The sequence below is a fragment of the Juglans microcarpa x Juglans regia genome, chromosome 1D, assembly GCF_004785595.1.
Source record: "Juglans microcarpa x Juglans regia isolate MS1-56 chromosome 1D, Jm3101_v1.0, whole genome shotgun sequence".
Lineage (NCBI taxonomy): Eukaryota > Viridiplantae > Streptophyta > Magnoliopsida > Fagales > Juglandaceae > Juglans > Juglans microcarpa x Juglans regia.
In genome coordinates this window covers 48,927,783-48,941,230 of record NC_054594.1, presented here as the reverse complement: position 1 = coordinate 48,941,230, position 13,448 = coordinate 48,927,783, and the positions used below count along the sequence as shown (strand labels likewise).

At 39.5% G+C, this 13,448-nt stretch overlaps 1 protein-coding gene across 1 annotated transcript in view; it reads left to right on the top strand.

Annotated features, from left to right (window-relative positions):
• LOC121242863 (anaphase-promoting complex subunit 1) overlaps positions 1-12,055 on the top strand; it is a 46,855-nt gene extending 34,800 nt beyond the window's left edge. Inside the window, exons 27-37 of the mRNA XM_041140862.1 lie at positions 6,018-6,094; positions 6,177-6,290; positions 6,406-6,507; positions 7,208-7,348; positions 7,759-7,932; positions 8,244-8,307; positions 8,440-8,579; positions 8,659-8,816; positions 9,798-9,876; positions 10,075-10,173; positions 11,341-12,055. Of these exons, the coding sequence (XP_040996796.1) occupies positions 6,018-6,094; positions 6,177-6,290; positions 6,406-6,507; positions 7,208-7,348; positions 7,759-7,932; positions 8,244-8,307; positions 8,440-8,579; positions 8,659-8,816; positions 9,798-9,876; positions 10,075-10,173; positions 11,341-11,739 (1,547 nt within the window). The 3' untranslated portion in view covers positions 11,740-12,055. The remainder of the gene's footprint in view (positions 1-6,017; positions 6,095-6,176; positions 6,291-6,405; positions 6,508-7,207; positions 7,349-7,758; positions 7,933-8,243; positions 8,308-8,439; positions 8,580-8,658; positions 8,817-9,797; positions 9,877-10,074; positions 10,174-11,340) is intronic.
• The last annotated feature ends 1,393 nt before the right edge of the window (positions 12,056-13,448 follow it).

Here is a 13,448-nt window from a genome sequence, read left to right as displayed (position 1 = left end):
CGAATTTTGATATGGATTACTTTTTTTTTTTTTGATAAGTAAGAAGTAATATTATTGATATGAATTAAATAGGCATAGGCCATGTACACAGGAAATATACAGAAGAACACCTAAAAACATTCTAAGTACGAGAAAATAAAGACAAGAAATCATGGACATTGTCCCCGTTTAATACAATAATGGAAAACCAAAGCATTAAGGTGTCGAGAAAGAAATTATTCAACTCAATTATTGAGTGTTCCTTATCTTCAAAGCAGCATACATTCCTTTCTGACCAAATACACTACATGATGCACAATGAGATCATCTTCCACACTGCTGCCACTTGCTGACAGCCTTGCATCTTCCTCCAATAATCCAACAAATCCACCACCCTCAAAGGCATAACCCAAGCGACATCAACCCTTTGAAAGATCTCATCCCACAACACCCTTGTTACTTCACAATGTAGTAAGAGATGGTCCACAGATTCTCCTTTGTTTTTACACATGCAACGCCAATCCATCACTACACATCTTCTCCTCCGCAGATTGTCCGTAGTCAAGATCTTCCCAAGAGCAGCGTTCCATACAAAAAAGGCTACCTTAGAAGGCACACAAGACCTCCAAATATTCTTCCAGGGAAAATTATGGTCCTGTGTAACCAAAATGTTATAATATGCCTTAACAGTGCATTTTTTGTGCTTACTAGACCTCCACTTCAAACTGTCACACTGTGCCAGAGGAGTCCCCATGGAATATAATAGACTGAAAAAATTTGAGACAATAGATAGTTCACAATCATGAAAATCCCTATTAAAAAGAATATTCTACTGATGAGAACCATGAACAAATAACCGCATATTAGCCACTGAAGCCTCCCTATTAGCTGCAATATGATAGAGAGCCGGAAAAGCCCTTTCCAAAGCATGATCACCACACCACACGTCCCGCCAGAAACTGATACGATTGTCCTCACCGGCTACAAAACGAATATGTTTTTCGAAACAAGGCCAGCCATTCTTTATAAACTTTCATAAACCCACTCCATACCCCCCTCTCATTTCATTGGAACACCAACCGCCCCAAGCATCACCATATCTAGCATCTATAATCTCTTTCCACAATGATCCTCCCCCAAGTGATATCTTCATAGCCATTTCCCCAATAGAGCTTTATTAAAAGTTTTCAAATTACACACTCCCAACCCCCATAAACAACTGGGGTACATATTGTCTTCCAACTAACCAAATGAAACTTCTTCTCCTCCCCCAAACCCCCATAAGAATGCCTTAAAGAGTTTCTCGATCCTATTCACCACCCCTGCAGGTATATGAAACAGAGATAAGAAATATGTGGGAAGGTTAGTAAAGGTACTCTTGATAAGAGTGAGACGATAGATAGTTCTCAATCATGAAAATCCCTATTAAAAAGAATATTCCACTGATGAGAACCATGAACAAATAACCGCATATCCGCCACTGAAGCCTTTCTATTAGCTGCAATACGATAGAGAGCCGGAAAAGCCCTTTCCAAAGCATGATCACCACACCACACGTTCCGCCAGAAACTGATACGATTGCCCTCACCGGCTACAAAACGAATCTGTTTTTCGAAATAAGGCCAACCCTTCCCTATAAACTTCCATAAACCCACTCCATACCCCCCTCTCATTTCATTAAACACCAACCACCCCAAGAAACACCATATCTAGCGTCTATAATCTCTTTCCACAATGATCCTCCCTCCAAGTGATATCTCCATAGCCATTTCCCCAATAGAGCTTTATTAAAAGTTTTCAAATTACACACTCCCAACCCCCCATAAACAACTGGGGCACATATTGTCTTCCAACTAACCAAATGAAACTTCTTCTCCTCCCTCGAACCCCCCCATAAGAATGCCTTAAAGAGTTTCTCGATCCTATTCACTACCCTTGCAGGCATAAGAAACATAGATAAGAAATATGTGGAGAGGTTAGTAAGGGTACTCTTGATAAGAGTGAGACGACCCCCTCTCGATAAATACACCCGTTTCCAACCAGCCAACATTTTCTCTATCTTTTCCACCACCCCATCCCATATAGCTCTAGCCTTGAAAGTTGCACCCATCGGAAGACCCAAATATTTCATTGGTAAAGAGGACACCTTACAATCCAAAAGGCTTGCTAAACTAAGGATATTTGAGACCGCACCCACCAGAACCATCTCGGATTTACCAAGATTCACTTTAAGCCCCGACACTGCTTCAAAGCAAAGTAGCAATACTCGTAAGGTTTGGATTTGGCTATTATCTGCTTCACAAAAGACTAAGGTGTCATCTGCAAAAAGAATGTGTGAAATGGTAATAGGGCCATCAGACCCACTGCCCATCTGAAAACCCGATAAGAAACCTTCACCAACAACGGCTTGCACCATCCTACTTAAAGCCTCCATAACTATAACAAACAAAAGAGGAGAAAGAGGATCTCCATGCCGTAAGCCCCAGGAACTATCAAAGAAACCAGCCGGTGTACCATTAACTAGAACTGAAAACCGGACTGTTGAAATACAATGACGCATCCAGGAAATCCACCTATTCCCAAAGCCACACCTCTCAAGCAAGTATAAGGGGAATTCTCATTTCACATAATCATACGCCTTTTCCATGTCAAGCTTGCAAAGAATACCTGAACCTCCTTCCCCCAGTCTATGATCCAAGCATTCATTTGCGATAAGCACTGAATCAAGGATTTGTCTCCCATGGATAAATGTGTTTTGAGGCTTGGAGATAATATGTTCCAACATAGGGCTTAACCTGTTGGCTAGAACCTTCGAAATAATCTTATAAACACCACTAACCAGGCTTATAGGACGGAAATCTTCAATAATCGAAGCCCCATGTTTCTTAGGAATGAGAGCAATGAATATCACATTAAGGGATTTTTCAAACTTTTAAAAAGAATGAAATTCACTAAAGACCTGCAAAACATCACATTTTATTATGTCCCAACAAGTTTGAAAGAAACCCCATAGAAAACCCATCCGGGCCTTGTGCTTTATCCTTAGCCATCCCAGAGATAACCTTGTAGATCTTTTCTTCATCAAAAGGTCTCTCCAAAACACTCACACTCTGAGAGGTCAATTGCTTCAAAAGGCAAGGCATCGAGCTTCGGCCTCCAAGAAACCGTTTCTGAGAGAAGGGTCTTATAATAGTGCACAATATGGTTTCTAGCTCAGGGGGAAAAGATAGCACCTGAGAACCTAAATGTAACGAATCAATGGCGTTGTTGCACCAATGTGAATTGGCCACTTTATGAAAGAACTTCGTACACTTATCACATTCTTTCAACCAAAGGGCCCTGGATTTTTAGCGCCATGAAATCTCTTCCAATAACAAAACCCTCTCCAAATTTGCCATAACCATACCCTTTCTCAATAGCACCTCCTCCGAATTATCTCCCAATATTTTATTGCCCTCTAGCTCCTGCAATTCCTCCAACAGTGTTGACTTCTGATCATCGATGTGGCTAAAAACTTCCTAGTTCCACTTCTTCAAGTCTTGTTTCAATGCCTTCAGCTTGCCTGCAAGAATAAAACTTGGAGTACTAATAAAATGATACGATGACCACCAAGCACGCACCATCTCTACAAATCCACCCGAAGTTAGTCACATGTTTTCAAACTTGAAGTACCGGTGACCCCTATGAATGCCCCCACAGTCTAGTAATATAGGAAAATGCTCTGAGCTGATTCGGGCTAACCGTTTCTAACTGACTTCAGGATAGTGGGCTTCCCACGAAGGAGAGACGAGAAATCTGTCCAATTTTGACCACACTTGACCATTTGACCAAGTGTACTCCCCCTACCAGGGGGAGATCCATGAGATCCAGATAAAAAATGAACTCAGAGAACTCCTCCATAGCCATAGTGTTCCAAAAATGCCCTTATCGCTCGCTTGGAAAGCGAGTAATGTTAAAATCACCCCCCATGCACCACGGCACATCCCATAGTGAGTATATGCCTGCCAACTCCTCCCACAACCTTCTCCTCTCCCTATCCACATTAGGACCATAGGAGCCTAAAAATGCCCATTCCCATCCGTCATCAACATTTTTAAATAAAGTCACCACCGAGAAATCTCCAATACACTCCTCAATCGCCTCAACCACTCTTTTATCCCACATTAATAATACTCCGCCTAAGGCTCCCCAAGAGGCTAAATAAGACCAACCTACATATGAGCACTCCCATAAACTCCTCACAATTCTTCTATCAATAAAACGCAACTTTGTTTCTTGAAAACACAGCACATCACTCTTCCACATTCGCAATAAAGATTTGATACAAAGGCATTTGTTGTGATCATTAAGCCCCTCGTACATTCCAAGATAAAATCTTAGGCTTCATTTGGACATAGATTGCCCCTCCCTTTCGATCTATCCCTTCCGCCACTCCCTTCCTTTACATCATAATTGATGGAACAAGTTAGCCTTTTAAGTTCCCTATCCCGCTTTGTGGCTGACTTCAAATGGCTATCTTCAAGTGCCACAAGAAGGGCCTTGAATTGTTCTTCATAACCTCCAAAAGAGATTCCAATAACAGCTTGTAACTCCTCTACCTTCTTAAACACCCAATTTGACGGACTACTCCCGTATTTAGAACTAGGAGGAGGAAGTGTACACAGAGGGGTTAAAACAGCCCCCTCCCCACCAGCACTATTATTGTCAAACAGAGCCAATTGCATGTTTGAATCTGAACCTGAAACACTAGTTGCAACAGATTCACTAGGTACCACAAAGGTTTCAGAAAGTCCCATCCCAGCTTCAAAATCACCTCCCACACAATCCCCCAACTTTTTTCCATTAAAATTAAAATAATAAATTGTTTTTTCCCAAAAGAAACCCTGAGTGTTTTAATTACATAAAGCCAAATATAATTAACACTACTAAAAGTCGAAGTTCTAGAAATATAAAACTGAATCAGGCAAGTTTGCTCTACTGAGGTGTCATCGCATACTTGTGAACTAGAATCGCATATCTTGCGTGATTGCACCTTGAGCGAAGGTTGAGCGAACTCTTAGGTTGCAGTATCACTTGAACACAAGTAAAGGTTGAGTGAACTCTCTATTTAAGCTCACTTAACGATGAAATGAGCAAAGGTCAAGCAAACTCTCTATCTAAGCCTTCTTTCCTCCCTCATGCATTTTTCTTCCTCTTCAAGCCCTTTTCACCACTTTCAAGCCCTTCCATGTACTTATGGCAATGAGATATATGCCACCAAGCTCCAATGAAACCATTTTAGTGGACTCTTTAAAATGAATCTGGCTCTGTTAACTCAACTAGGCAGTAACCCCAACAGGGGTCATTGATTTGTTTAAAACTAAGTAGGCTACTCCCTGAACTTGAGATCTTAATATTCATATTCTATACTGTACTCATTAACTAGTTTTAACTAACTTGTTATAAATCTGACGTGATGAAATTAACTTAATCAGGGCTCTGTTCTTGTCCGCAATAAAAGTTTGGATTTCAAATCCTTTGTCAGACAATCTATCAAAGCAGAAAACGAATTTTCTTTTTAAAATTTTTTTAGAGTCTCTTTTTTGTAGGTGATTGAAAGCAGTTATTGTGATGATAAAGTTGTGTATCAAAGTTCCTAACTTTCTCAAGAAAACCTCATAGGAAAATTACAGAGTTTATGTGTACTCATGGTCATTTGTTTCCTGAAGTGGTCGTCCTGTAAGAGATCTGAAGTTTTGGGGCATCTTTCGAGGACTGTACTAGACTTTATTAGCTCTTATACTGTTTAAGGTCTTCCTTGTGCTGACTTCCATTGGACCCATTCCTTTCTTGTGTTGGAATATCTTTTGGCAATCCATGTACAGGTTGCCTCCTGAGGATATTGACTTATTGTTCATTATGAGTTACTTTTAGTTTGATGTTTTTCATTGTTTTCTTTTATTGCTTCCTTGGGGATCATCTTGCAGCAAATTAATAGAAGCTAAACTTAGACCTGTTTTTGTTATCTTTAGCTTGAAGTTTGTTTTCTTTATGGGCAGGGTTGAGATTTGCTGGCACAAAGAATGGAGATGCACAGGAGTTACTTTATGAATATGCTATGTACTTCCTTAATGAGGTCTGACATTAAGTTTGATGCACCTCGATTTCAACTTAAATTTATTCGTCTATTTACAAGTGAATGTTCTTAATATTTATAGATCAAGCCTGTTTCTGCTACAAGTGGAAATATATTCCCAAAGGGATTGTCTCACTACATTGATCGGGGCACATTGGAGACGTGCCTTCACCTCATTGTTCTTTCCCTCTCTGTGGTAAATTGAACTACTGTTTGTTTTTAAATTTTACCATCACCGTCATTTTGCTGTTTATGCCCTGAAAATAATAATTTTGGCTAAAATTCCTGGTCCAAATGTTCTGAGGGTGCAGGTTATGGCTGGTTCTGGACATCTACAAACCTTTCGATTATTAAGATTTCTCCGCAGCAGGAATCCTGCTGATGGGCATGCTAATTATGGTATTCAGATGGTGGTAAGCTTTTGTTTTGTACATCAGATCTCACATTGCCTCTAGGGACTGTATATTCATTGTTTTACCAAATTCTGCGAGCTCTCACCCATAGATCGATTTATCATGGGCTTGTCATGATACTCCTAAAAGATGTTGAAAAACCCGCAAAACTTTATGGATAAGAAAAAAATCTTTTGATGCATTACACGAACTTCAAAATCATCAGCCAATAAACGTGTGACAAGAAAAAAAAAAAGGATAAAGCCAAGTGAAATTGTTCGATCTAGGAAAATGGATTATGCAATCCCCCAAGTGGGTTGTAAGAAATTTCCCTTTGTTTCAACCATGTGTCATAAGATATTAATCATGCTTGCACTGCCTAGTGAATTAATTACAAAGCCAATGATAACCGAGGGTGACCTAGCCCTAAAACCTTTTTTTACACTCCCCACCCCCCCCCCCCACCCCCCCGCGTGCGCCCGAAGTGTAAATCCTTGTTCCGCCACTGCAAGGGTCTTACTTTTCTGCTCCACTTCCATCTTATTACTTGAAGAACTGATTGTCATGTGAAAATCTTATCAAATCTTTTGTGTCATTTGGGGTGAATTTTGCATTTAGGTGGGCATCTTTCTCAATGATGACACCATATTCAAATCTTTTCATTCTAAGTTGAGAGATCATTTCTGCATTTGAACACATTTTAAACTTTGCATGATCACAGGTTAGCTTAGCCATTGGTTTCTTGTTTCTTGGGGGAGGAATGCGAACATTTTCCACTAGCAACAGTTCTATTGCTGCTTTACTGATCACTCTCTATCCACGCTTGCCTACTGGACCAAATGACAATCGATGCCACCTCCAGGTATAATTAGGTCTGGAACTGTTTATTTATGGATCAGGACTATATGATAGAAGAGATTATGCAAATATATGGGGTGCCGCCTAAGTTCCCGTCCATACCCATGAGGCCATTTCTGTGATTAAAAACCATCCAGAATTGAAATTTTGGTCAAGGTCAGCCGTCAACTAGTCAACTTGGTATGGTTTTTAAGAACTGCCAGTTCTTGCAATGTAGTTTTTACTTTTAAAATATATTATATTTTCATATATGGCGATTTGAACCTAGGTCCTAATAGTTAGTATCAAGATACTTGCTACAAAGCCCAAATTCATTGCATTTGTGATTTATGATGGATGGCTTGGTGCTTCTCCCCTTCCTCCTTTATCGGATTGTTACTGCTCTTTGTTTTTCTGAAGAAAGTGTATTTCCAGGCATTTCGGCATTTGTATGTCCTTGCTACGGAGGCTCGCTGGATCCAGACAGTTGATGTTGACACTGGTCTACCGGTGTATGCCCCTCTTGAAGTTACTACTAGGGAAACTGAACATTATGCAGAAACAAGTTTTTGTGAGGTTACCCCTTGTCTTCTGCCAGAACGTGCTGTTGTAAGTTTCATAATTTCAAGGATACGCATAATTCCTCATCTTCCCCTTCGTTGCTTTCTCTCAAATAAAATTGGAATCTTCCGGGGGCACTGCTGGCCTTGCATGAACCTATTCATTATGCGGAACACACTTTCCTTCATAAAGCATACTGGAGCTATTATGAGCCTTTTTTCTTTTGGCACACACCTTATTGTTTCCTTTGCCTTCCATTTCCCATGATTGATGGAGTATAGAACCTGTCTTCTCGGCTAAGTTCATTGTGCCAGAGAGTTATTCCATGGCTAATGGATTATCTGATATGTTGCTTGCAGTTGAAGACAATACGTGTTTGCGGCCCTCGGTACTGGCCGCAAGTAATGGAGCTTTACCCTGAAGGTATATAATGCCACACCTTTCTATCTTTTTTTTTTTTCAATTTAGTTTTTAACAGATAAATCACTATTATCCTTCCGTTATTTTGTTTCAATTCAAGATGCTTCAAATGGAATAATTTTTAGTATTGGACAGATAAATCTTGGTGGACTTTCAGGGACAAGAATAACCCATTTAATTCTGGTGTCCTGTATATCAAACGGAAGGTCGGAGCTTGTTCATATGTTGATGATCCTGTGGGCTGTCAGTCTCTGCTGTCACGAGCAATGCACAAGGTTACTATTTTACCACAGTGACACTTTAGTGTTTTATCTATAATATCGTTGAGTGGATATCAAGTTTTCTTTGATCCAGGTATTTGGCTTGACAAGTTCTACATCATGTGAATCAACTACTGTCCGTGGAAATGGGCCTTGTACAGTTACAGTTGATCAGTTGGTCCGTACCTTCTCATCTGATCCTAGCTTAATCGCTTTTGCACAACTCTGCTGTGACCGTTCTTGGAATGACAGGCAAGTATATTTTTACTGACATCTTGTCTAAATGACCTTTTTTTTCTCATATTGAAGAGCCCAATAATCTTGGTGTTTTTTTTTTAAACTCACTCTTTTTTTTTTTCTTTTGATATTATCGATCTGGTTATACATTAGACGCTTCCAGGGTTATGGTCAGTTGTATGTTATTCTCTCATTATATTATTTTCTTATATAACGTGATTGTGAAGGGTCAACCATTTAAATATCAAAGTTCGGGAATTCTAGGCAATGAATTTTGTTCTAGTACAGTGTGTTTGAGCATAGACTTCATAGAATATTTAATGCTATATAAAGCAGTTCAGAACTGCAATTAATTGGTATTCCTTTTTATATTCCAGTGGAAACATTTGGGGTTTCGATGTTTCATTATAATTGGACAAGTATGAGAGGATTATTCAAAATGTTTAGTAACTTATTTGATTAAAAAATGAGCCCCAAATATTAAATTAAGTATATTTTCAACAACATACCTATAGTGTGGACTGATACTAGAGTAGTGTTCAACAATGTATAAAAGAACTAACATTTCAGAACTTTGCAAACCGATGGATATTAAACATGTCAAAGTGTAAATAAATGAATACACCTACATGAAATACTTTTATAGTCGGTAGAGAAAATTTTATCGCGAATAGCCAAATCTGCTATTCATGATTACAAGGATAAAGTTGAAGTTAATTAACATCAATTTCATAGACTCAATGGAGTATATTGCTCTTGATGAAGTGGGTTGGTGCGGAAGGATTCATGTTTGTAACCCCCATGCTTAGGTTCTCTTAAGTATGAGCAACCCATCATTAAGATACTGCTAAAAATGTGCACTTGCTTAGCATGAATCAACCTTCTAATCATTAGAATAGTGATAACTCGCATATGGTGCTGCTACCTTTTCTTTTTCTCACCCTAAGCAGATGCATTTCTTTTCTTGTTTATTCTCCTAATTGAACATCTTTGCAGGTCTGATGTTGATTTCCAGGAATTTTGCTTGCAAGTATTATTTGAGTGCGTGAGCAAGGACAGACCAGCTCTTCTACAGGTAACTCAAATTTGGCAGCAATGAGCTATCTGTGCCTTTCAATGCAGTGAAATGTATGAATTTACAGTTCTATAATAAGTTTTTCTCTGATGGAACACATATAGCTGGTCTATGCTTGCTTCATCTTGTTAAATGCTTGTCGAATGTTGCATTTCTTGCTTCGCAGAAACTTATTTTTAATTTTCTGATATTGTGCAGGTTTATTTGTCATTATACACGACAATTGCATCTATGGCTGATCAGGTTACCAGTGGTACTATCGTTTTTGGTGACTCACTCTTTATCTCTAGTCTAAAAGTAAGTTTCTAGACGTCTAGTAATTTGTTCATCTAGTTGTACCAAGTCATTTTTCGTAGAGATTTCTACCGGCATGTGCTGAAAGAACTAGATTCCTGCTTTAAGTTGATAAGCAACTAAAATTGAACTGGTGGTTGAGAGGATCCAATCTGAACAGTACCCGGCTAAGATTCTTAAGTTTGGTGTTTCTCAGATTTGGGTAGATAAAACCTAATTAAGACTCAAATCCATTGAAAGTAATAATTATGAAAGACATTTTTTGTCATATATAATCTTGTATGATTACTAGTCTTTTCAACCAAATAAGTTGCATAAAACCATGAATATACTATCAGTACTTGGATTTGCACTGACCCCCATATATGATTTCTACTTGGAAACCACCACATCCATTCAGCATCGAAACATTTGTGGCCCCTATAACCCTTTTATTTATTTTTCATCCTGGGTTTTTAATAAAAATAGATTTTATTAATGACGAAAAAGGGTGCTACCTCAGTACACAGGAAGAATACAAGAGATCCACCTTAACTAGCAAAAGGAAAAAGTGCTAGAGTTTTTTAGTCCTGAAAATGAACTACAATATTTACCCAAAATGCTTATGAGCTGTATGTCCGACTTGGTATTGGATGCCAGATTGTTGCATTTAGGTCACCTGAAGCAGAGAATATTGGTGCCAGCTTTGGCTCATTTTCGCATGAAACTAGGGATTTCTTTTCAGCATTAAGTCAGCTTCTGTCAATGATCATATTAAACGGTTTCTTGTTAATTCAATATATTCACTTTTTTCTGGTCTTGTTCTTTATCATTTTCTGTTAATAATATGGCTAGCTACCATGATTTGGAGAAAATATGTAATGTTTTTGAATTTTTCATGGCATGAGAACAAGGTGAGGGATATTCAATTGAGTGATCTGTATGAGATAATAATTAGATGGTTATGGATACACGCTTCTGGAACAGGGTTGTACTTGTATCTCTAAGAAATGGATAACCGTGTTGGCCCTGCCGTTTGATAAATAAAAACATTGATGCATGCTGATGGTTGATATTCATTACTAATCTTCTTCTTTCTGTATTTAGTTTGCCCGGTTTTTATGATGTTTGATTTTAATCACTAACATTATCAGGAAAATAATTTATAATTACCCATTTCTGCTTTTACAGCTTGCACTGACGTACACTGAAGCTTTGTTGAGTGGAAGATTGACCACTTCTAAAGGCGGCGTTGTTCAATCTAAATTCATAGGGTCTCTCAGAAAACGGGTGGATGATCTCCTAAATTTTTCTCCAGAATTGAAGGAAGATTTGTGCAATTATTTGAACTCTGGTAGGTGGCCAATCGGGGGACCACTGGGAGAGAATGGCTCAATACTTCTTTCATGGTACCTTCAGTGGTTTGGGGTACCAGCACCATCTGCGATCAAGAGAGTAGTCAAGAAAATCAAACCCAAGCTCATGTCACCTTCTATGATTCCCTTGTTGCGTTTGTTATTTCCAACCACTCACATCAATGCTATTGGTGAGATGGATAAGTTTTTGTCTTCCTGTAAGTCAGTAGCATGAGTCCTACATTATGTCTTATTGAAGAAACGGTATGTCTTGGTAATTTATTCTTGGTGTAGCTCTTTTCGTCTTTTAGAAGTTAGGTGTTGTAAATATGAAGGGAAAGAACGGGTAGTGTATTCGGAATGTTGCCAGAAAATTGTCTACATGGGGGTGGAAAATTGACAAGAAAACTACAACAGTTACGAGTATGTAACGTAAGAGAGAGGCATGAGTATGTACTAAGGCACCATCAAATTTTGCAGCTGCTTCCCCATGAAAATATCCGTTGCATTTCCGTAGGTTTGGTGCCAAATGGAATTGACCCTTAAATCTTTGTAGCACTTCTAAGCAGATTGGTTACGAAAGACAAAATGTTCCATGTAACACCCACGCCCAGCACTAAGCCTAGGTTAATCACAGGTTCTATAAAAAATTTCTTTTGGATTAATAGATATGAAAACTTGGTATGTAACAAATAATTTTGGGGTTGGCTGCAAGCCCAAAAATTTATTATGGCGGAGTATGGATTCTTATTGAGGTTGATAATTAGGTTAAAATTATTTGATCAGGTGAAACCTTTTTATTCAGTTATGGGACGAGTTTGGTTATTTTAGAATTTGAGGCGAGTCCCATTAATTTTTTTATTAAGCACTTGTCTCGGAAAATTTCGGACAACTAAAGAGATTTTTGAATTGTTCATGGGCTCAATTTATTAACTCTATACAATATTCAAGACATGGGCCAAATACTTTGAAAGGGGCCCAAAAAAGCCCAACCCCGTGAGAACCCAATGATTAGCTCCACGTCCATGCATGTCTCCGCAACATGCACGTCTCTTTCCCATTAGGGTTCATGACAACACTATATAAATATACATTACACACTTTACACACAGCCCCTCATGCACGTATTGATCATCTTCAACCTTTAGACTAGAGTTGCTGCCGCACCACCTTAAGGTAGCTCCATTGCCAAGCTCCTCCACGCAAGCTGTCCAGTTTCCGATGTACCAACAACCCTCCAGTCCACGTCTAGGAAGAAACCAAAGCCATGAAAACCACCTCCCCACGGCCATAATTCACGACAAACGCAATAACCGCAACCACCACGTTGTTTCCATTGCCTCCCCAAACTGCTAGCCTCCATCACACGTAAACAATCTTTCACCATCATAAACCACCTCAAAACATATCTCCTTCCACAGTTTTTGTGAAATAGTCACTCTCCATGCACGTTCAACGATTTTTAGTCACCACGTCGTAATCTCCTCCTTCTCAGCCACCGTGCAACGTGAAAATCCTCCACAATGCTGTCCTACACCACCAAGCTACCACCGTGACACTCTCCTTACAAACCACTACCCACCTAGTTGTACCACCACAAAAGGTTTTGTCCCACCACACAAAAATAGAGCATGTGTTCTCCACCGTGAGCCACAACGCTGCGGTCCAGTTAGTTCAGGCTCGAGACCCATGACGGATCGAACGTGAAACACCAAGAAGAGCCACGAAAACTATCGTAAGTGCCACCTCTACTAACCTCGTGCCGATTCGGTAAGCCAACGCCGATCCTCCCCCTTGATCTCCTCATTGTTCTCTCCCTCTCTCTCTCTCTCTCTCCCCCCCCCCCCCCCCCCCAACAGTGCACTACTACTACTCCTAGCCACGCTGCTATCAATATTCACCTAGACTGCCGCCACACGTAGCCCTCTCGGTAAGGATCTGTCA